This window comes from Alnus glutinosa, chromosome 6 (genome assembly GCF_958979055.1).
Source record: "Alnus glutinosa chromosome 6, dhAlnGlut1.1, whole genome shotgun sequence".
Lineage (NCBI taxonomy): Eukaryota > Viridiplantae > Streptophyta > Magnoliopsida > Fagales > Betulaceae > Alnus > Alnus glutinosa.
The window spans coordinates 21,608,417-21,630,012 of NC_084891.1; the positions used below are offsets into that span (position 1 = coordinate 21,608,417).

The 21,596-nt window shown below is 36.1% G+C and overlaps 1 protein-coding gene and 1 non-coding gene across 2 annotated transcripts; both read right to left on the reverse strand.

The window, feature by feature from the left end:
* Positions 1-332: 332 nt before the first annotated feature.
* Positions 333-21,137, reverse strand: LOC133870516 (diacylglycerol kinase 7-like). Its single transcript, XM_062307678.1, has 12 exons — positions 20,549-21,137; positions 18,787-18,909; positions 18,478-18,615; positions 18,305-18,390; positions 16,787-16,874; positions 13,275-13,350; positions 12,348-12,430; positions 11,121-11,191; positions 7,721-7,798; positions 7,386-7,473; positions 6,725-6,841; positions 333-945 (listed from the first exon to the last, which is right to left on the reverse strand). Exons 1-12 carry the CDS (start codon positions 20,882-20,884, stop codon positions 787-789), a joined length of 1,443 nt encoding a protein of 480 aa, XP_062163662.1. The 5' UTR covers positions 20,885-21,137; the 3' UTR covers positions 333-786.
* On the reverse strand, positions 15,134-15,229 carry LOC133872107 (small nucleolar RNA R41). The gene has a single exon (XR_009900956.1). It is a non-coding gene; the product is annotated as a small nucleolar RNA R41 (small nucleolar RNA).
* Positions 21,138-21,596: the final 459 nt, after the last annotated feature.

Consider the following 21,596-nt stretch of genomic DNA (forward strand, 5'->3'; position numbering starts at 1 on the left):
TAATAGTCACACATGTATAGAACAGTATGCCGAATGTTCTAATAAATCTTAGAAAATAAACATCTTTGTTAATAAACCAAAAATGTTATACAAATGAAATATGCCCCCTTAACAACGTGCTCCACAGTCGAGAGAAGTAAATACTGGAGACTTATTAGGAGCTAAGACACATGGAACAACGACGCTGATCTAATCCATCGCTAGGTTCTCCCCCCCATCTTTGAATTCATATTTGATTTGACAACAATCTCAATCCTCACCTCAACAGATTCTTGATTTCAACTCTTTAATGAGAGTAGCAAAAGAGATAAAATTTTCAGATTTGCAATACAGAACAGAAAATGATTCTACACTTGATTGTTATTGATCGAATCCACAGGCACATTGTCCATCAAAAGAGTCATTGCAACTCAAAATGTGAGTACAGAATAGGAATGACCAGAAAAAAGACCAAACCACATTCAGGCAGTGAACCCCGTGAATTAATCACTGTGTTGTTCTCTACATGTATATCATCATCAGTTATATATAAATATTATACCACAACATTGAAGCGCCGATAAACCTGGTAGCCACTCCCCTTCTAAATAGTAACCTACTCTTCAACATTTTAAAAAAAAAAAAACTATACTGTATGTGAGATTTTGACTAACAATGGATTTGATACAACAACAAATACATCATAACTGATGCACGGAAATGTAATTTACAAGTGCTCTCAGGTAATACACCTGCTTTACATGAATCCTAGACAAACCCAAATGGGAGACGAGCCACGCACTGATATCACTCTCCATTAACCATAATTGATTGAAAAGGAACCCTTTTAATGTCCACAAACGTTGAATAGTCCTTGCTCAGTGGCTGTTTCCACGGCTCCCCATCCATCTGCAGATATACATCTTTCCACTCTCCACCTCTAATTTCCAATCGAATAGCTGCAGCCTGGAAGATATCAGATAAAACTTAATTAATTAGCACTGATGTTTGAGTAAAAGGCTTCAAGAATCATCATTAATTATCAAAATGGCAAACATTTAGCACTTAGAAAGCTCTAATTTCAAATAAGCAATTACCAAATTACCTTACCAGGGAAAAGATTCATATATATAATGACTGCTTGAAACCAGCAAGTAGAGGATGAGAAACCTAAGGCCAGACAATCAAGTACCCAAACCTCGACAACCCAATATATGGAAAACGCCACTAAATAATACAATAAGCTTTCCAAGTTTCTAAAATAGGGTAGGGACTCCTTCAAGAAGTTGAGTGAAAAATAAGATCGTTTCTTCCCCTACTTTCTTCTCCATTCAATTGAAGATCATACTTGATACAATTACATGAGTTTATAAAGAGAAGCAATACAGTCTAATATGGAAAATACAAATAACATGAAAAATGCAATAAATGAGAAAGATATGAAAATCAAATCAGGGAAATCATATCAGAATCAGATAAGCCACATATCTTCAACATTCCCCCAAAAGCTGAGGTGAAGATGTCTCGCATGCCCAGCTTGCTCAAGGCTGAATGAAGAACACTACTCGACACTCTCTTCGTCAAAATATCCGCAAGTTGCTTCCCTATCTTCACATAAGGTGTACAAATCAACTCCGCACGCAACATTTCCTTCATAAAATGTCTATCAATTTCAATGTGTTTAGGTCGATCATACTGAACGGGATTATGAGCAATATTAATCACAGCCTTGTTGTCGCAATATAATCTCATAAACTCCTTACAATCATATCCAAGTTCTTTCGGCAGAATCTTCAACCATAATATATCACATAACCCATAGGCTATGGCTCAGAATTCAACTTCTACACTAGATCTAGCAACCACTTACTGTTTGTTACTACGCTATGTAACTAGATTTCCTCCCACAAGCGTACAATGTATCAAAGTAAATCTTTAATTTGTGATTAATCCAGCCCAATCTGCGTCTGTATAAGCTTCTAAATTCAAGTGATCATGTCGGACAAACAAAAATCCTTTCCCTGGTGAAGATTTCAAATCGAAGTATTCTGTAAACAGCTTCCATATGAAGCTCCCAGGGTGATTGCATAAACTAACTCACTACAATAATTATATAGGCATGTCTGGACGAGTGTGCAACAAATATATTAACTTGCCAACCAATCGTTGGTCTCTGCCTTTATCCACCAGAAGAATCTCACCACTTTCTTCTAACTTTTTATTCTACTCTACTGGATTGTCAACATCCTTGTTTCCTTGAGTAGATCAACAACATATTTCCACCGGGAGAGGAAGACACTTTTTTTTTTTTATGACGAGGATCCCTTTCAAGGCAGGCCACTTTGTGTATCCACCCCTGTCGGGTAAACCTCATACCCGTGCAAAGCACCCCCTCCATACAAATCGAATAATACTCAGACTTCACCAGCGGGCTGGCCCCAAGAAATTATTTGCACTTAAGGGGATTCGAACCTCAAAACATAATGGAAATGCCGGGCTGGCCCCAAGAAATTATTTGCACTCAAGGGGATTCGAACCTCAAAACATAATGGAAATGCCACCAAGACCAAGACCCTTACCACTTGAGCCAAAGTCTTTATATCTTAAATGGCCAAAGTCTTTTTTAAACAATTTCAATCTCACCCATCCGTTAGGATTTTCGAAGGCTGTCGAAATTCTTAAAATACCTTTATTTATTAAAAAAAAAAAAAACGACGACAACAACTACCGAGGGAAGAGTCTGATTTAAGGGTAACTTTTTTAATTTTATATCGTTTACAAGGGTATAAGGGACATCTGATTTAACCCTAAACCCTAACGGAAGGGATGAGATTGCAAAAAATTGAAAGTTCGATACACTAAATTGAAAGTTTTTTAAATTTGATAGGATAATTGCAAGAATGATGGAAGTTCAAGAGAGTTAAATGAAGTTTTTGAATCAATTACCCTTCCCTATGATAAATGTTTGAGGAACAATGCACGATCCGCATGAGTCTATTTGTAGCCACATCTCTGCATAGCTCGAAAGAATCTCTCAAACCACGCCCTCGAAAATTGTTTCGGTCCATATAGGGCTTTCTTCAATTTACACACTTTACCTTAGCTGAGAAGAATTGCAGACCAGGAGGAAGTTCCATGCAAATAACGTAGTCTATCCCCTAAGTTTGAGTAAAGCCTTTTGCTACCAATCACACCTTATATCTTTCCGATAACCCATTAGCCTTATGCTTCACTGTAAACACCCATTTCCATACAACGGCCTTTTTCCCACTAGGCAACTTGACTGGCTCCCATATATTATTTTTGTGTAGAGCTCTCATCTCTTCTGGCATCGCTTCCCTCCACTTTGGATCACTAATTGCCTCCTATAAATTTTGAGAAATAGACACAGAAGACAATTTGAATGCAAAGGAACGATATGGAGGTGAAAGATGTTGATAGGATACAAAGTTAGATATAGGGTGTTGAGTAAAAGATCTAACCCCTTTAGTTGAGCAATAGGCATATCTAGATCATCGAAATAGGTATTGTAGAATTTAAATCAAGGGTAGAAGTACTATTACCTAAGTCAGGGTCAAATATTCAACAAGTAGCATCAGGAATAGCCTTACTTTTCTCGTGTTTGGAGTAACCTCTTAGCTCCTCCACTAGCAGTGGCTCACACGACTTATCAATAGTAGACTTATCGGCCAACAGCTGCTCACCAACAAACCATTGTTGTTTGTCATGCTCTGGCATAGCCGTTGTTGTTTGTCATGCTTTGGCACAAGAGTAGGGTCAGGACTCATAGAAAACTTCTCTTCACTCGAACTATCCCCCGACGAGAAGTGTGGGTGGATGAAAAATATGGTTGCGACTAAAAAAAGTAACACCCATCGAGACAAAACGCTTCTATGAATTGGATGACAACATTTATACCACTTCTGAATAGGGGAATAACCCACAAAGATACATTTAAAAGCACAAGGATCTAATTTACCTAAAGTCGGACCATGAATGTGAACAAAACAGACACAACCAAACACTTTTGGAGAGACACCTTTGGAAGTAGAGAAAAGTGGGGACAATAACTCAAGTGGTGTTTTGAAATATAAGACACGTGAAGGCTTCCTATTGATGAGATATGCTGCAATGAGTAAGGCATCACCCCAATAAGATTTAGGGACACACATCACTCATTAAGGATCAAGTTACCTAAAGAAGATGTTGATTTTTCAACTGAGCAACTCCATTCTATTGAGTATCAACACAAGTGGTTTGATGGATAATATCATGTTCACGAAAAAAGGTACCGAGACTACTAGATAGATACTCACCCCCAATTATCGAAACAAACAATCTTGATATGGGCATTAAACTAGGTTTGAATCATGCAGTGAAACATCTGAAAAACAGAAAACACCTCACTTTTATCCTTTAACAAATAGACCCAGGTGGTCCCAAAAAAATCATCAATGAAAGATACAAACCACTGATGGCCAGATAAAGAAACCACCTAGGAAGAACCCTAAACATCAGTGTGAACAAGAACAAAAGGCACATTTGTTTTAGTTATACTAGAAAAAAAAAAAAAAAAAAAAAAAAAAAAAAAAAAAAATGACAACTAATAATGTTTAGCAAGTTCACAAATTTCACACTAAAACTTAGAAACAGGATTATGCAAACAAAAAAAGAGAGAGAGAGAGAGAGAGAGAGAGAGAGAGAGAGAGAGAAAGTGAGGAAGGAAACATCTATTGCAATAATAGAAAAGAAGGATGTCCTAACCACTAATGCCAAAGCCAAATTCTTGTTGAAACGTCATCTGACCAAACAATGTGATAAGCTTTTGTGAGTTGACCTTGTGCCGTGGACTAAGAATCCAGATAGTACAAACCATCTCTAAGGCTACCGCCACCAATTATCCTCTATGTGACTAGGTCGTGAATAAAACAATAATCAAATTAAAAGATTACTCAAAAATTTAACTCGGATAATACGAGCAACAGACAATAAATTGGCTGCAAAATCTGGTAAAAGATGACTCTACAATTTAACCCACAGGCAAATACAAGCAATGGACAACAAATTGGCTTTAAAATCTGGTATATGAAGGATAGGCGACAATGACATGGGAGGTGTGATAGAAATGGAACTTTTACAAGATAATGACGATAGGGAACCATCGGCTATAAGAAGAAAACAACGAAGATATACCAGTCATATGGTCAGAGGCACCTTTGTCATTGATCCAAGAATCATCAGCTACAATAGTAGATGCATCCAAAGCTGTGGCCAAATTACGTGTATGGGCAAAGAAGGAAGATGCAGTACCAAATATTTCCAATTGAGACATAAGCTAATGAAGTGTCTACCTCTTCCTTGCTAAAAACACCAGTATTGGCATAATTAGAAATAGAATCTGGTGTGGAATAAATCTTCTCTACCAAAGACGTATCATTGGCCCGAGGCCTAGTTCCACCTCCAAAACAACCCCCTCAACCTCTTGTAGGACGGCTACAAGATCTCCAACAAGTCTCCAAATATCTTGAGCCTCGTGTATGGAGAGTTGAATTCTCACTATAGGAGGTCGCCTGACTCTCGATCAACTTTTTGTGAGTTTTTGAGGTCTGACGTGTTGCCAACATCTTAAATTCAGAAATCCAACCAAATAGCTCAAATACACAACACTCAGGCTCAAAAGAGATTAAGAGTAATTAAACAAGAAATTAGAATTCAAACGCCAAAAGTTGCTTCTTTTTTTTTGGGGGGCCTCCGCTGTTGCTAAACGATCTATAGCTTAGGAACCATACGTGTCATCCCTCCCTTTAATAAACGACATGTCATTTTTCTCAGCAGTGAACGGCATATCGTTTTTCTAAGCAATGTACGACATGTAGTTTTGACCAACATGATATGTACTGGCATTTTCCATTCAACCCTAAAGACCTGTCATTTTGTTCCTAGACCAAAACCACCACCTGCAGCAACTAGAGAACGCACTGCCGCCCTTAAACTTCGGTTTTTTCCTCAAAAAAACACCCATAAAAACACTAAGAACTAACCAAATAACCAAGAAAACACTATCTTGATCGATGGATTCCAACCAAAACAGCCTAATTCTCACGTCTCATCTGCAGCCGGCCACATTTGAGAGACCGTGGGTCTCCTCCAACACTTCGCATGTGGCACTCGACAGAATACCCTACGAAAGAAAGACTCAGACAATTGTACAAAGTCATTGTCATGCTTGACAGAGCGGCCAAAAAAAATTCCTGATGAGGTCAGCATCTGTACGGTTGACGTCAACTACCGGACAAACCGGTATTCCCGTGTTTTTCTGGATTGGGGCAAGGAATTTGATGCTTTGATACTAAGTTGAATCACCACTTATCTCAAAAGCTCAAACTAATACGAAATAGTGAATTTATTCATTTAATTAATACTTTAACAATATGGTAGGTTTACTGTGCAAAAGCAGCAAGACTAATGATTTGAAGTTAGAAGCAGATACTGGGAGCAGTATTCAGATCATCATGACTCACTCAAATCAACATTTCCTGAAGCTAAAATTGAGAGTTAATTCAGAAACCAAACCACTTGGTCTTAAAATCACTCCGCAGAATGTACAAAATTGTGTCCCAGTAACATAAAAATACAACAAACACCTTGACTAGTGCCAGATTCTTAGAATGTACATTAGCATTTGAATGGTCAGAACTTGACATAATAGCATAAACAATAAACAATTCTGAATTAGATGCAGTACCTGAGCAATGTGTTTGGCAGAGATGAGTTCAACCATAACAAATGATGCGTGCCATCCTTGCTTTAAGCCAAATATTTCTAGTAGGCCATCATCAACATGAGCCTCAACAAAGCCTCTCTGAAAATAAACCAAAAAAAGAAAGAAATCCAGGTAAGCATCCAACACTTGGAACCGACATTCCAACAAGTATACTTCCACCAAGAAATCATGACATCTAACTATTGACCATACTTGGAATTCAGAGTAACAAAGACCAAGCAGTAGAGAAACAAAAGATCTGATAAGCAACATATTATCTCTGCATCCATTCAATATGCAACCTCCAACATGAAACACTTAAACCTACTCAAACTTAAAACATGGATACTAAAACATCTTTGTAACAAAGACCAAGCAGTAGAGAAACAAAAGATCTGATAAGCAACATATTCTCTCTGCATCCATTCAATATGCAACCTCCAACATGAAACACTTCAACCTACTCAAACAAAAAACATGGATACTAAAACATCTTTTCAATCAGTGCAAAATCAAAAATACACAAATGCATGAGTAAACTATTATGACAGGAAAAGTACAACATGTGAATGAGTATGCATTAGAGGCCTATAAAAAGTGCTGATAAGCAACATATGTCATCTCAAGCACATATATATAATACCTTATCCAAATACTCCGGCTTCAAATTACCCCATGGATTTCTTCCACTTCCATAGTTATGAAGATTTAAAGCCACTATTGCCCTTACACTGACAGGAAACAACTAACAATGTTAGGAGAAATAAAGCAACACAACAAACAAAAAGGCAAGGGCATCCTACTATGATACAAGTCTGATATCAATCTAAATTCAACAATATAGCTTCAAGTCAGAAGGAGGGACCACAATTAGATGATAGCAACAATTGAAACTGATGCATCCAAGTAAAATTCTGATTATCAAATAGTAGTAATAGTAGTACATGTCAAGCAAAAGTTATACCATTAAAACTCTACCTTGAGGGGACTGGAATCTGCTCCCATTCTGAGCAATTGACCTTTTTCACGTGCATCCTTAAAATGTTCTTTAGGCCCCTACAAGGAGAAAATGTTTTCAAATACTTATTTTTTTTCTTTCTATAAATACACATCACCATAGCAATGGTAATTGTCAAGGCAAAAAAACATAGTGCTATTAACACAATCTTGTTGTTAACAACTTTACAATGCAAAAATTTTTACACCACAATAAGGCAATAAGAGTTATCAACTTGTTTACTTGTTGGTGGACGTCTAGAAGGCCGAGTAGTGCTATGATTTGGAAGATGGTGCCGATTTGCCTTTTTTGGTGTGTTTGGAAGAAAAGAAATAATAGGTGTTTCAAGGACTTGGAGAGGTCCATGAAAGATATTTTAGCTTTCGTTTTTTCATACTTTGTATCTTTGGACGGTTGCTTTTGTGTCCCCTTGCTTAGTTATGTCGATTTTCTTTGTTCGTTTTTCCCTTTCTAGTTAGGTGATTCCTTTTGTATACTCCTGGCATACATAGAGACGCCTTACACTTTTAATAAGACTTGATTTACTTATCAAAAATAAAAATAAAAAATAAGGCAACAAGAGAAATTACCTCACCATAATAAGGATAAGGGATAATTGCACCGTTGGTCCCTGTAGTATGCCATAATTATTTTTCACTCCCTATAGTTTAAAAAGTTCATGAGAAGTCCCTGTGGTATGCAATAATTACGTTTTACTCCCTGGGTCGATTTTCCGTCCACAATTTTGACCGAATCTGTTAGCTCTACACGTGTACATCTTAATAAAAAAAAATATAAATTTATTAAAAAATAAATAAATAAACTTATTTTTTTAAAAAAAAATACAAAAAAAAAAAAGGAGGAAAAAGGGCAGGCTTAGGGTGGCTGGGCCACCCCCAGCCAATGGGGGTGGACGCGGCGGCCACCCCTAATAGATCTAGGGGTGGCCCGATGGCCACCCCAGGCGGCAGAACTAGGGGTGGCCTTCGGGCCACCCCCGGCCACTGGGAGTGACCGTGCGCCACCCTAGGTGGCCTCTGGGGGTGGCCGCGCGCCACCCCCGGCGGCCAATGGAGGTGGCCTGGCCACCCCCTTGCCCCCATTTTTCTTTTTTCTTTTTTTTTTTTGTTTTTTCTTTTTTTTGAATTTTAACTTTTTAAAAAAAATATAAGTATTTTTAGTTATTTTTTAATAAATTTATATTATTTTATTAAGATTGGACATGTCAGCGCCACGTGTCACCAATAAGATGATGACACGTGGCGCTGACGTGGCATTTGACGGAATTTGTTAAAAATTTTAACAGAATTTGACGCCAGGGATCGATTTGTAATTATTGCATACCACAAGGATCTCTCATGCACTTGTTAAACCATAGGGAATGAAAAATAATTATAGCATTCCACAGAGACCAATGGTGCAATTATCCCTAAGGATAATTAACCTGCCGCAGAAATTCCTTTAAGGAGATTGATACCCATTTAAGAAAAAAGAAAAATCTAAATCTATATTTGATGAATGACACCTTTATAATGCAAACCTTTTACAGCATCATAAGGTGACAAGAGAAATTACATCACTATAATCAGGATAAACTACCCTGCCGCAAAAATTCCTATAAGGAGATTGATACTAATACAATACTACATTTGTTGACTGGCACAGCCAAGGTAATTTCCTAACAGCATCCTTTGGTCCAAGAGAAATGCCTAAATCTATCTCTTTGAGCTTTTAGGCATTTTAAGGAATTGAACAAAGCTGCAACCATTGCTCGAACAACAAGGTCATTGCTCGACCATAGCTTTGAATATTAATTTCATACTGCCCAAATGAAAGACCCAAGATCCAGAAATCCCCTAATTTGATGATTGAAAGAGCAGATAGCATTTTAAATCCCCATGGAGGAAGAATCACCTTCCCAGGAAGACTAAAGGTGTACATATGGGAGGGAAAACCTCTAAACCTCTCATTCATAAAATCAAAGGAATCATTCATGTTGATGAATTTTCTGTTATTCAGTCCACGACAAAATACAATACCAATCTATTTCTATAATATGTTTTATCAGAATGAGGGAAACAGAATAAGTACAAAACTTTCACTCTCTGCTCCTACTGAGGATTGTGGCAAGCCCTTAAAAACCTCATTTCTAAAATGACTTGCAGGAGCTTTATAGAGAAACTAAGGTGGTAAGCCCTAAGAAATCCCATCTCTAGATGGACTTATACAAGGAGCATAATGTAGGATGTGACGAGATAACCGACACAGTGATCCAGGTTAAGAGTAAGATGCAACAAAATAGAAATCTAACCGACCAAAACACAAGTCAGTTTCTCCTATCCAGTATAGAAGCTCAATGTGTCCACACTGTCATAATTATTGATCAATTTAAACATAAATTGCAAATGATGAGAGTCTCACAGTAAGTAAATAACCTCTCCTCCTGGACAACCAGAAAAATGAAATTATTTTTTTCTGCTGTTAGACTAACGTATTGGCCAAACAAAGCAGCTGAAGCAGCTGAAGAGAGATTGAGAGAGACATGAGAAAAATGTATAGGATCAGAACTAAAAGGAACAAGGTTAGCACGTCACTTTTCTCAGTATTCAGGGCCATTGGAACTTCTAAATAAACATAAGATAGAAGATCTCAAGAAATGAAGCTTTGATCCTCCCTTTTAGAGAAGTGGAAAACCCCAAAAGGCAAAAATTGAACCTGACACATTTATTCATAGGCCTCAGCAATGCCCTCATCACAAACGAGTTTGAAACTTCTCCCTGTGGAAGTATAGCGAAGATGATCTTTAGCAAAAGCAACCCCCCACTCTAAGAAAACTTCAGGTCAGAACTCTTTTAGCAGCCCAAGTAACTTCATAACTATAGCACTGCTACAGAATGTTAAAACCCAAAGCACAAATTCTACAAGGTAAGCTCATCTCCAAAGTTTCCCACCTATTACAATTTGAAACATACCATGCAAATATATGTGCTTAAATTTTGAGCATTCAATAAGTGATTTGGCTTTAAGTAGTTCAAGCCACAAGTTGAGAACTATACTGGAATGTAAGCCGGCGCTACAGGTTGCAAACCAGTTGCGACCATTATGGTTCTGCTCATCCATAAAGTCAAGGATGATTTCTTCTCAACCAGGAGAGAATAATATGTACCCTGTTTGATTACATTTCTAATAATATGAGCTCAGCAAATTATGCACTGCATTCAAATCAAAATGGAATCCCACTTACTCAGAAGAACAAATTTTTTGTTCACTTTTATTCATTAAAAAAAAAAATTTTAAAAAATTGTTCACTTTAAGAAAAAGTAACAAGCAAAGAAAACAATCAGAATAAATACAAACAATTTCAGTTGGGAGAAATCTGACCTTAAACTTGGAATGCTGGTACAAGGTGTGAAGAACCAACCTTGAGTGCAACTGTAACCAGAGTAGATCAGCTGTAATAACAGATGGATCAATCACAATCTTGTGTTAGTATGACCTAAATACCTAATACAATCAGATTTTGGTAAGCAACAGAAAGCCAAAAATGCTGGTCTATGATAATTATAACAAAAACTAATTGCATCTGAACAACAACAATAGTAACATGATGAATAAAATAAGTCTACAGTTCTCTGAATTAATTTGTATAGGATACTCAAAACTTCCAAGTTTCTAATCTATGTACTTATAATTCGAAAGATGAGTTTTCTGATTTCTGTATTTATTTTAATTTTTTTTTTATAAATAGTTTTCTGATTTCTGTACTATCAACGAAACAACCAAAAAAAAAACATAAAAAGAAGCTTCAATTGAACAAATCTAAGCACTGATATCTAATTACACCACTTCAACCAGCCTATTATATCATCATGGCTGTTCTGTTTTCTAGTGCCTCTCTGAAATTTTCTTCCACCTGAAGAGATTCTATTTGGAATTTTACGGAGGGAGGAGATCCTTTAAGTTTGAGAACATGCGGCTTAGGAAAGAGTTGACCCATACTTGGTTTCTTATTAGAACATTTATCTGACTCATCTTAACCTCATTCAACCAAGCTTCAAATTTTTAGGACAATGTATTTGATAGTAAACAGTTGAGACATCTCTTCTTGTGTTATGTTGCAGCATGCACAAAGGAACAAATTCATGAATGCTGGAAGGAAAACAAAATTAATTAGGTAGCACTTAGGATGAACCACTGTTTCATATCCAAAGATTTCAATAATGTCAATTGAAGTTGGACCAATATTATTCATGAGCAACACGTTTTCTCAGGTGTATCAAGGAAAGAAGGAATATTGAAATGTAAAATATTGTAAGAAATTATAAGCTACTTCCCATCCCTCGTTATTCATATTTTATTAGGATTCTAAACAAGACCTACAAATAAATTCCCATATGCCACATAGCAGATATAATAAACTAACCTAGACACAGCAAAGAATGTTGACCCAGATCAATTAAAGGACTTTCTACAACACCAAACTCTAAAGAATGATGATCCAGAGCAATTAAGGGACTTTAAGCAATTCTAAACTCTATTTTCAATGGTATAACACCTCAAAGCAAATATGAAACTCAGGAATAAAGCAATCAAGAGATTCAACCAGACCTTATTTGAAATTGGACCTTGTGCAAGGTAAGGTTTTTCATTGCGTAAATGGTGGAAGCCATAAGCAACTTGGGCGTCCATTCCTATATGACAAAATGATAAAGTACACGAACGTTCACAAAGACGAATCAAAAAAGTTCCATATAGGAAAGAATCTCAAATGGCTGCCATTCAGGCCAAAGGTTTAAAAACAAAGTTCTTCTTACTCTTGCAAGTTTATTTGTTTTTGTTTCTGCACACGTGTGTGTGTGTGTGTGTGTGTGTTTATTTGTTTTTGTTTCTGCACACGTGTGTGTGTGTGTGTGTGTGTGTGTGTGTGTGTGTGTGTGTGTGTGTTCATATAACAGCATTCTCATTTGAGTGAACATGTTTGGTACCCTAAATAGTAGCAATGAGGCTTAGATTCAATCTATTCCTTTGGAAAAAATGGTTTTTGAACAAAGGCTACAGCAGATGCAATAAATCAATCATTCTTAATTAAACATGGTGATTTCTCGAAGTTTAGTTCTTTGGTGAAGAACCAAAAGGAATCAAGATGGACATAAAGGTGCACATGAGCACCAGTAAGACATTAACTAGGCATGCAAAAGCTTCCTTTAGGTGGACCCTTTTAATTCCCCCCCATAACCCCACAAGCGCACACGTTTAAGATATATATATATATATATATATATATATATATATATATATATATATATATATATATATATATATATATATATATATATATATATTTAATTCCCCCCCATAACCCCACAAGTGCGCACGTTTAAGATATATATAATCCATGGCAATAAGATGAGAAATGGGCATGTATCATAATTTACCAATTTTTTTTTTTTTTATTAGTATCATAATTTACCCTCTACCACCAAGTCATATGGCATATATAAATTGATTTAAATTAAACAAGTCAATTAAATATACCAATGCTAAAGTAATTATAAAAGACTCCTTCATAGCAAGTCGCTTTCTGTGGCAACTGCCTCTCAACTTCCAAACCCTGCAGTCACAAGAAAGTTTTCACCATTAAAAAAACAAATGTCTTGTCTAAAAAGATAATATAAAAGCAAAAAGTCTCAATCAACAATAAAGATGCATTAGAAACATGACACATATCCATCAAGATCATGAGACATACAATTCGACTGCACATGCAGTGACTATTCCTTTTCACCAGGATCTATTACTTATCGCCAAAGATGTTAAGAATGCACTGACTCATTCATTTCCAAAAACAAAATAAACTAGTGGTAAAAGAAATATTAACCAATATTTCTACCCAAAATAATAAAAAAATAATAGAGAAAATTTCACTTACCACCCCTGAGCTTTCATCACTTTTGTTACCATACCTTCAAATTTTAAAAAGTGTCAATTTGGTGTATTCATCTTTCAATTTTTTTCAATTTCACCCTTCCGTTAGGATTTTCCATTAAATCCAACCAAAATTCCCAAAATACTCATTTTTTTAATATATATATATATATAAATTCAAAGATTCAGGCATGGGTATTTTTTTCAAATTCCGTTAAATCCTGACAAGACCTAAATCCTTGCAATTTTTTCCTTTTTTTCCTTAAAAAAAAAAAATGTTATTTTAGGAATTTTGACACCCCTCTGTTAGGATTTAACAGAAAATTCTAACGTTAAATCCTAATGGATGGGTGAAATTGAAAAAAATTAAAAGATGAATACACTAAATTGACACTTTTTAAAGTTTATGGGTATGATTGCAAAAGTGAATAAAGATCAGGAGTGGTAAGTAAAGTTTTCCCAAAATAATAATAACATATAAAAATAAAGAACTTAATCTGATTGCTAAAGTCAAATGCATTAGAAAATCCTTTTTCAGTATACAATGTCAAAATCGCCCTCTGATGCAACACTTGCGGCTAAACCAAAATTAATGTATAATGACCCAAAAAAAGTGCTAGCCACGTATGTGCTATACTCCAAAATGACTTCTCACTATTGCAAAGGTGTTGCATGGGCATATGCATCGGAGTTGCAAAAGCATCTATGCTAATTTGATTGCCGGAGTCAAATACATTAGAAAGACCTTCAGTATAAGATATTAGGATCACCTTCTAATATAACACTTGTGGCCAAACATTGGAATTGATATGTGACTTCCCAAAGAAAGTGTTGGTTGCATCATCCTTATACCTCAAAAGGACTAATCACTATTGTGAAGTCGTTACATGAATATGTGCTAAGTCTCACATTGGGCGTATATCAGGTGGAAATGGCCATATAAGTAATTTCATGGAACTCCAATAGTGACTAGTCCTTTGGGGATATAGCATAGAAGTAGTCAATGCTTTCTTTAGGCTATGACAAATGATATCAGAACCAACTTAGTAACATCATGTAATACAAGGCACTACATCGCAACAAAGGTCTTAACGAATACGTCAAGGATTTGGGTGAAGAAGATTGTGAAGATTAAGTCCCACATTGGGCAAGTGGATTGTGAAATTAGATTATGAAGGCATTGTACAGGCATGTTGCAAGTCCCACATTGGTTGTCTACTAGATTGAACCACTCCATAAAAGTGATTCTAGGGAGTTCCAACAGTGACTAGTCCTCTCAGATCATAGCACAAATGTAGTTAGCGTTTTTCTTGGATCATGATATGACACTTACTGTTTATCTAACTAATACATGTTTTCTAAGTTAGACTTAAAGAGGTTTTGTCTTATAGACAGTGAGTGCCCCATGTTTTCAAAATCTCGTTTAGATCAATAATAATTTTTTTGATAAGTACAAAAGCAAAACAAGAGTGCGGGCTCAGAAGGATCCATTGGTTTCTTCTAATCAATAATAATAATATTAATGATACATAAATAAGTAGAAACATATTCACTACAAACTCAGTTTTTGTAGTTCATACATAATGCTGGAGAAAAAGAGGTAGACTGGACAGTGGGAGGTGAGCAGGGACTACAAATGTAAAGCAGTTAAAATTCAATGGGGCATTTTGCAGCCTACCCATCATCATTAATATCATGGATCAGCTATGCTCAATTGCTCATATCATATTTTGAGTTTAATCATTGATCTTACCAAGTATCTAAAGCAGCTTCCATCTTATCTCTCCCCTTTAATAGCAAAGTGGATTCTTTAATCATAAAAGACTACAAAAATAGTTCCTTAATGCTTACAAATATGATAAGTAGAAAAATAGTTACTTTAACTTAAGCACTGCCAAATACCCCACAAACTAGCCAGGCTGGGAGTGACAAGAACAGTGCCATTGAAGTTGAATTCAAAACAAACTCTCAGCAACTTTTCCACCCAAAAGAATTTGATTCTTTAAAATTTGTCTCTATATCTAACATAGACATAATAACAACTCAAGAAAGAAAAATAATACATCTTTTGAATTAATTTTCACAATCAAGAATCACAATATTAACACTGAAGAGAACCTCCAGGACTGAGAAAATATATTATAAAGCATATCATTATTTAAAAAATAGTGAAACTAAAAATTATATACACATTAAGGCAATACAGAAATATTTCCTAAAACCCATTAGCCACACCAGTATTTCCCTCACAAACAGAATTTTTAAACTTAAATAGTAGGGAAAACTCCACTTATAACCCTTGATCTTCTATCACTTTTGCAATTAAGTACTCAAACTTTAAAAAGTGACAATTTAGGGTATCCATCTTTCAATTTAAAATTTTCCATTAAATTCTGTCAAAATTCCCAAGATACCCCTCTTTTTTTTAGGAAAAAAAAATGGGCAAGGATTTAGGTGTTGATCAGAATTTAACGGAATTTGCAAAAAATACCCATGCCTAAATCTTTGAAAATTTTTATAAATAAAAAAAATTGGGGTATTTTGGAATTTTGACAGGATTTAACGGAAAATTCTAACGGATGATTGAAATTAAAAAAATAATAATAATAATAATAATAAAAATTGAAAGATGGATAACCTAAATTGTCAATTTTTAAAGTTTGACTACTTAATTGCAAAAGTGATGAAAGATCAAAGGTTGTAAGTGAAGTTCTCCCTAAATAATAAATAAAGAACATACACTTAGATTTATGACTCACATATACCATGTTCTTTGTGCAGGCCACACCACTAGTGAGTATCTACCATAACAAGTTTTTCAATGCAAGATTCTCAAATTTAATCAAGAACATTTGGAAAATAAATAAATAAAGACCTCATATATCATATGTCATCATAGATATGGTATTATCAGATCAAGAGATTTAACCAGTATAGGTATAAAGCTGAATTTGTTAAAAACGACACAACAGCTCAGAATATGTATTTACACATGATATGTGTTGGTAGCTAACATATCACAATATAAACATATTCCAGAAGAAGCAAAACATAATAAATATAGATGAGATTTTGTTTATATCAGCAAAAATAGTATAACGTGAAGTAACTAGAACAGCAACCTCATCAAGAGCACAATCTTCTGTAGGCTTCAGAGAGAGAGGTGGATTAACAACTTTGCCAGCCGGCATTGACAGCCGAATATTCCAACTGCACCATCAAAAAGAGACTTGACATAACTGCTAGTCACATGAATAAGCCATCATAAAACAGTAGTTTTACCAACAAAAAAAATTGGGTGACCCAAAAAAAGGAATCCTAGCTAACTTAGATGATCATAAGAGGCAAACACATTATAGCATTTGTATGGGTAAAATATAAGAGATATTGTCGTTAATTTTCAAAATAATAAAACAATCACTTATAGGCTAGAAAGTCTACAATTACATTTTATTTCATGACGAAGAACCCCTTCAAGGCAGGGCCACTTCATGTACCCAACCCACAACATACAATCATATTTTATGTATCTTTGTCAATTTGTTCATCACATGCTAGTCATACAACTAGAAAATGGCATATACAGGAGCAAACTTGCTTGCGTATCAAAACAAATCCAGAATTCACCACCTAATATTTACTCATTTTTAATAATTATATGGAAAATGAAAATTAATGATAAATTTTTAACTTCATTAATATGCTTTTTATGAAATAAATTTACAATCAAGTGCTCTTAATCTGAATTGCACGATAAAATAATGATAACTTCAGCTGAATTCTATTGATTATGTAACCTTTAAAAATGTTGCAAAAAAATATATAAATTCAGATGGATGAAACTCATTACTCAGATTGACTTTTTTAACATTTCAACTCATTTGCTAATGGGACATTCTTTTAAAGTAGCAGAACCTTGAAGCACTGCCCAATGAATTCATCAGATAATAATGCAGAAACATTAAGGATTATAAGCTTCAAAGCTAAGCCAAATCCATCGTCCTTAAACCCCAAGTCTCAAGGCATTAACCTTATTCATCTTCTCAAACTACTTTTTTTTTTTTTAAGTAAGTAATAATAAGAATTTCGTTTGAAAGAGAAGGGAAACCTCATCTATCTGGGAAGTATGCAAAAGGTTCCCTTGAAGAATTGTAATCTAAGGCATATATAACTTCAACAACTGTTAATTACCAGCAAGGCATGACTATGGCGATGCAAGCGTACCCTCTAGGCGAAGGAAAGGAAAGGCTCAGGTGTTGGAGCGTTGAATGTTCCTTGTGGGTTTTGGGTTTAAGGGCTTTGGTTATTGTGGGTTTGTTTGGGCTTCATTCTTGTAGCATTGAGTACTCTTTGTGGGTTTCTAGTTGAGGGTTCGGGCTTGAGGGCTTTTGGTTGTTGAGGGTTTGTTGGGTTTCTTTCTTTTTGTGGGCTATTTCGTTTTTCACTTTCTAGTTAAATGCTTCCTCTTATATACTTCCGGTGTACTTAGGGGCGCCTTACACTTTTAATAAGATCAGTTTATTACTTATCAAAAAGCAAGCATGATCAATTACTAGCAATGATTAGAAAAAGTAATCAGCATTCCCAACCCTAAAATTAAGAGAATGGTACTAACTGTTACTGAATAAGAGAAAGCTCACCTATCCAAATGGCAGATTGGACCTGCACTCGCCCTGTGGAGAGATCTTTTGACAGCTGATTTCCATGCAAAAGGCAATGAACCACCCTGTGATGAAAGCATTCAAGCGCAAAGTTCAACAGGCAAGATATAACTTGGCAAACTCAAAAAAATTCAGTGTGCAAGGAAGCTTACCCAACCAAAACTTCTTGATAGGTCATTCCCAGTACCAAGCGGAATGATTCCTACAGGAGGAAATGGCTCTCTACTCTGTTTCTTAAGTTCTCCAAGACTTCCTAGCACCCAACCAACTGTACCATCACCTCCAGCAACCTGCTCAAGAATCTCTATATCTTACATTGGACATGAATATAGTTTTGGCGCATTCACAAAATGCCACTATTATCATTTCCTTATAGGTAAGTGGAGGAAATGCAGCTGAGTAATATACAGCAGACCAATATGTGAAAATGAGTTTCATGTTAAATTGACCAGAGAACATACCACAACCCTCATCTTTTCACGAGTCTCTCTGGCACAAGAGTCGCCAAGAGCAGCCAGCATCTCTAGGCATTTCAATCCATACCGGACAAAGTCATTAGGACTCACCTCTAGTAGGTTAAAAACCTGCACTACAAAGTACTTCCAGCTCAGAAGACCAAATTTCCAAACAGCAAACAGAAAAATATTATAGAAATAAACTAAAAAGGTCTCCCCCGCCCCAAAAAAAAAAAAAATCCTAAACCAAATAACTTCTTTCAAACCTACATTTAAGTTGCAGAATCATAAACGACAGCTGCATATTGTTTAAGTGATTTCAACAACATGGATAGACACACACACACACACACATGAATATATATATATATATATATATATATATATATATATAGAGAGAGAGAGAGAGAGAGAGAGAAAGAGAGAGAGAGAGAGAGAGAGAGAGAGAGAGAGAGAGAGAGAGAGAGAGAGATTATCATAGGAACCAACATAGTAAATTGTAGGTAAAAGTAACAATTCCTAACTTTGAGAGGGAAATCCTGAATTTGTTAGATTCCATAACCTGATAGTTAGAAGCCTTGTGGGCATGGCTGGAAGAAAAAATTTCCTATTCTCTGCCCTCCATAACATTCAAATTTTCACAAGTTTGTTTCCAAATCCTCTCAAGATAGTCAGAAAGTTAAAAACTTATCATGTCAGACATGGTAGCTAAACATGTTGCTTTTAGAGGCAAATGCAGAATAAAATTTCATAGAGGACCAAATAGCTTATATCATGATATCATTGTAGAGTAAATATGGGCCTCACCTTGACAGATGGAATGGCCACCAGCAAATAGAGAAACTAATCAATCCGCTAGGAACTTTCAGTCAAAGTACTCAACCCTTACTGTCTATCAATAGATATCATAGAGGGCTGACGTGCTGAAATAGACAGTGGCCTAGAATGTATGATTTACAGGTCTGGAGCACACACTAGTTTCAACAACCTAAGTATAAATATCATCTTCAACCTTTTGCCAAATGTATATGAAGTATGTAAGTTCTCCCGACTAAGTAGCTGAGAGGTCACTTCAATGTGAAGAGTTTAAAAGGCTAAGTAACCTACAATACGAGCAAGCTGCTAACTAAGCAGGTAGTCTTTGTAGAAGTTCCATATTACAACATTGCCCACATGTTTGAAGCAAACCACAAGCCCTTAAACTTATAAATCACATTCCAAGGCTAATCAAGCTTCCATGTCAGTCCTTCAGTTTCACGAAGACTATTCATGCTACCTTCACATGAAGGGTAGAACATTAAATCTCTATCCGGGATACCCAGTTTTGATATGTTCTAACCCAGAAACCCAAAAACAAATAGAGAAAGAAATGAAAATTTTATGAGTAACAAAGAAATTTTTATGCTCTTTATTTTTTCGTACAACATGACATATTGGATTCAAGTGTCTTTTTTCTTTCCTTATTAAAAAATAAAAATAAAAACTCTGTTTACTCAGCAACTAAACCAAAAGAAAACCTTAATCGTACACATTCAGCCCACAAAAATAATCAAATTCGAACATTAGATAGTACCACCACTCAAGCGATGACCTTCTTTGATAACATCACAATTCATCACAAGCCTCAATGCATAAGACTTTCATCAACACATAAACAATCCAACTAAACTACCAAAAAAGAAAACAATCATTTCATGCAACTAAAACCCTAAACCATCATTTCATGCACAATTTCTCGAGTAAGAGAAGAAGAAGAAGGAATTGGGACCTGTTCTTCGGCAATCAACTGCTGGAGTCTCTCCTTGAGCATGGGGCCGTGGCGGCCACCGCTGCGCGGGTTGATGAAGACAACAATCGGCGCCTGGGGCGGCTCCACGCTCTCGCCGTCTCGGTCGCGTTCGTTGAGCCGGGCCTCGCCGGCGGTGGGGTCCTTGAGCCTTATGGAGTCGCGCATGGCGAGCCGGAGGTACTGCGGCATCAGGAGGCTCCTCCGCAGCTCCTCCTTGTCAATCCGCATCCCCGCCAGCCCGCACCCCCTAAACGACTCTACCATGGACGTCCTCGCCGCTATCCGCGTTGTTTCGCCGGTCGCCGGAGACTCCATTTCCCTCTCTCCAATACTCCCAAAACCAGTTTTTCAAATTCAAATTTGGTGCGTCCGCGTGCGTCAACCCAGAATGAAGAATGCGTTCATGTGGTTGAGAGAGAGAAGAGTGATGAGTGGGGCTGCCAGGAGAATAATATATATAATATAATCATATATCATTCATAACATGGCGATGGCAGATTGGCAGGCCAGGCTAAGGAAGGTTGGGCGGAGAGGGTTAGTGAGTAACTGTTTTTGAAAAGTCCGGTACAGAGTTGCTCACACAGGCTTTTACCCTTCTGGGTTTCCGTTATTTACCAAACGCCCCCAGCTTTTGCTTGGGGGGTTTTTGCCAAGTTGCCAACTAATAATTAATAAAAGCAGCTTTGCTCTGTCTTATTGCTTGATGAGATATTTTACTAATTATTTTTTTTAAAAAAATATATATATATATATATATATTCATTCTTTTAAAATTACATAATTAATTAAATAATTTAAAAAAATACCGCCTTGTCAATTTAATTAATTAGTAATGGTAATACCCGTAGCATTTTTTCCAGAGGGGTGCTACAAGTTGGATAGACAATTTTTAATTAGATTATTAGTGGGAGATAAGAAAAGGTTTGGATATTGATTTGTTTCTCCAGCTAGTTTTTGAATCCAACAAACTAGTTATCATGTGTGGGAATAGTTGGTTAAAATACTTGTAATTAGTTTCTTGCTTCAT

Coding starts and splice junctions, on each gene's coding strand:
- LOC133870516 (XM_062307678.1), bottom strand. CDS start 20,884: ATGGAGTCTCCGGCGACCGGCGAAACAACGCGGATAGCGGCGAGGACG. Junction 13,351..16,786: donor AAGATTGTGCTCTTGATGAG/GTTGCTGTTCTA, acceptor TTGTGACTGCAG/GGTTTGGAAGTTGAGAGGCA. Junction 12,431..13,274: donor TTATAATTACTTTAGCATTG/GTATATTTAATT, acceptor TTTGTCATATAG/GAATGGACGCCCAAGTTGCT.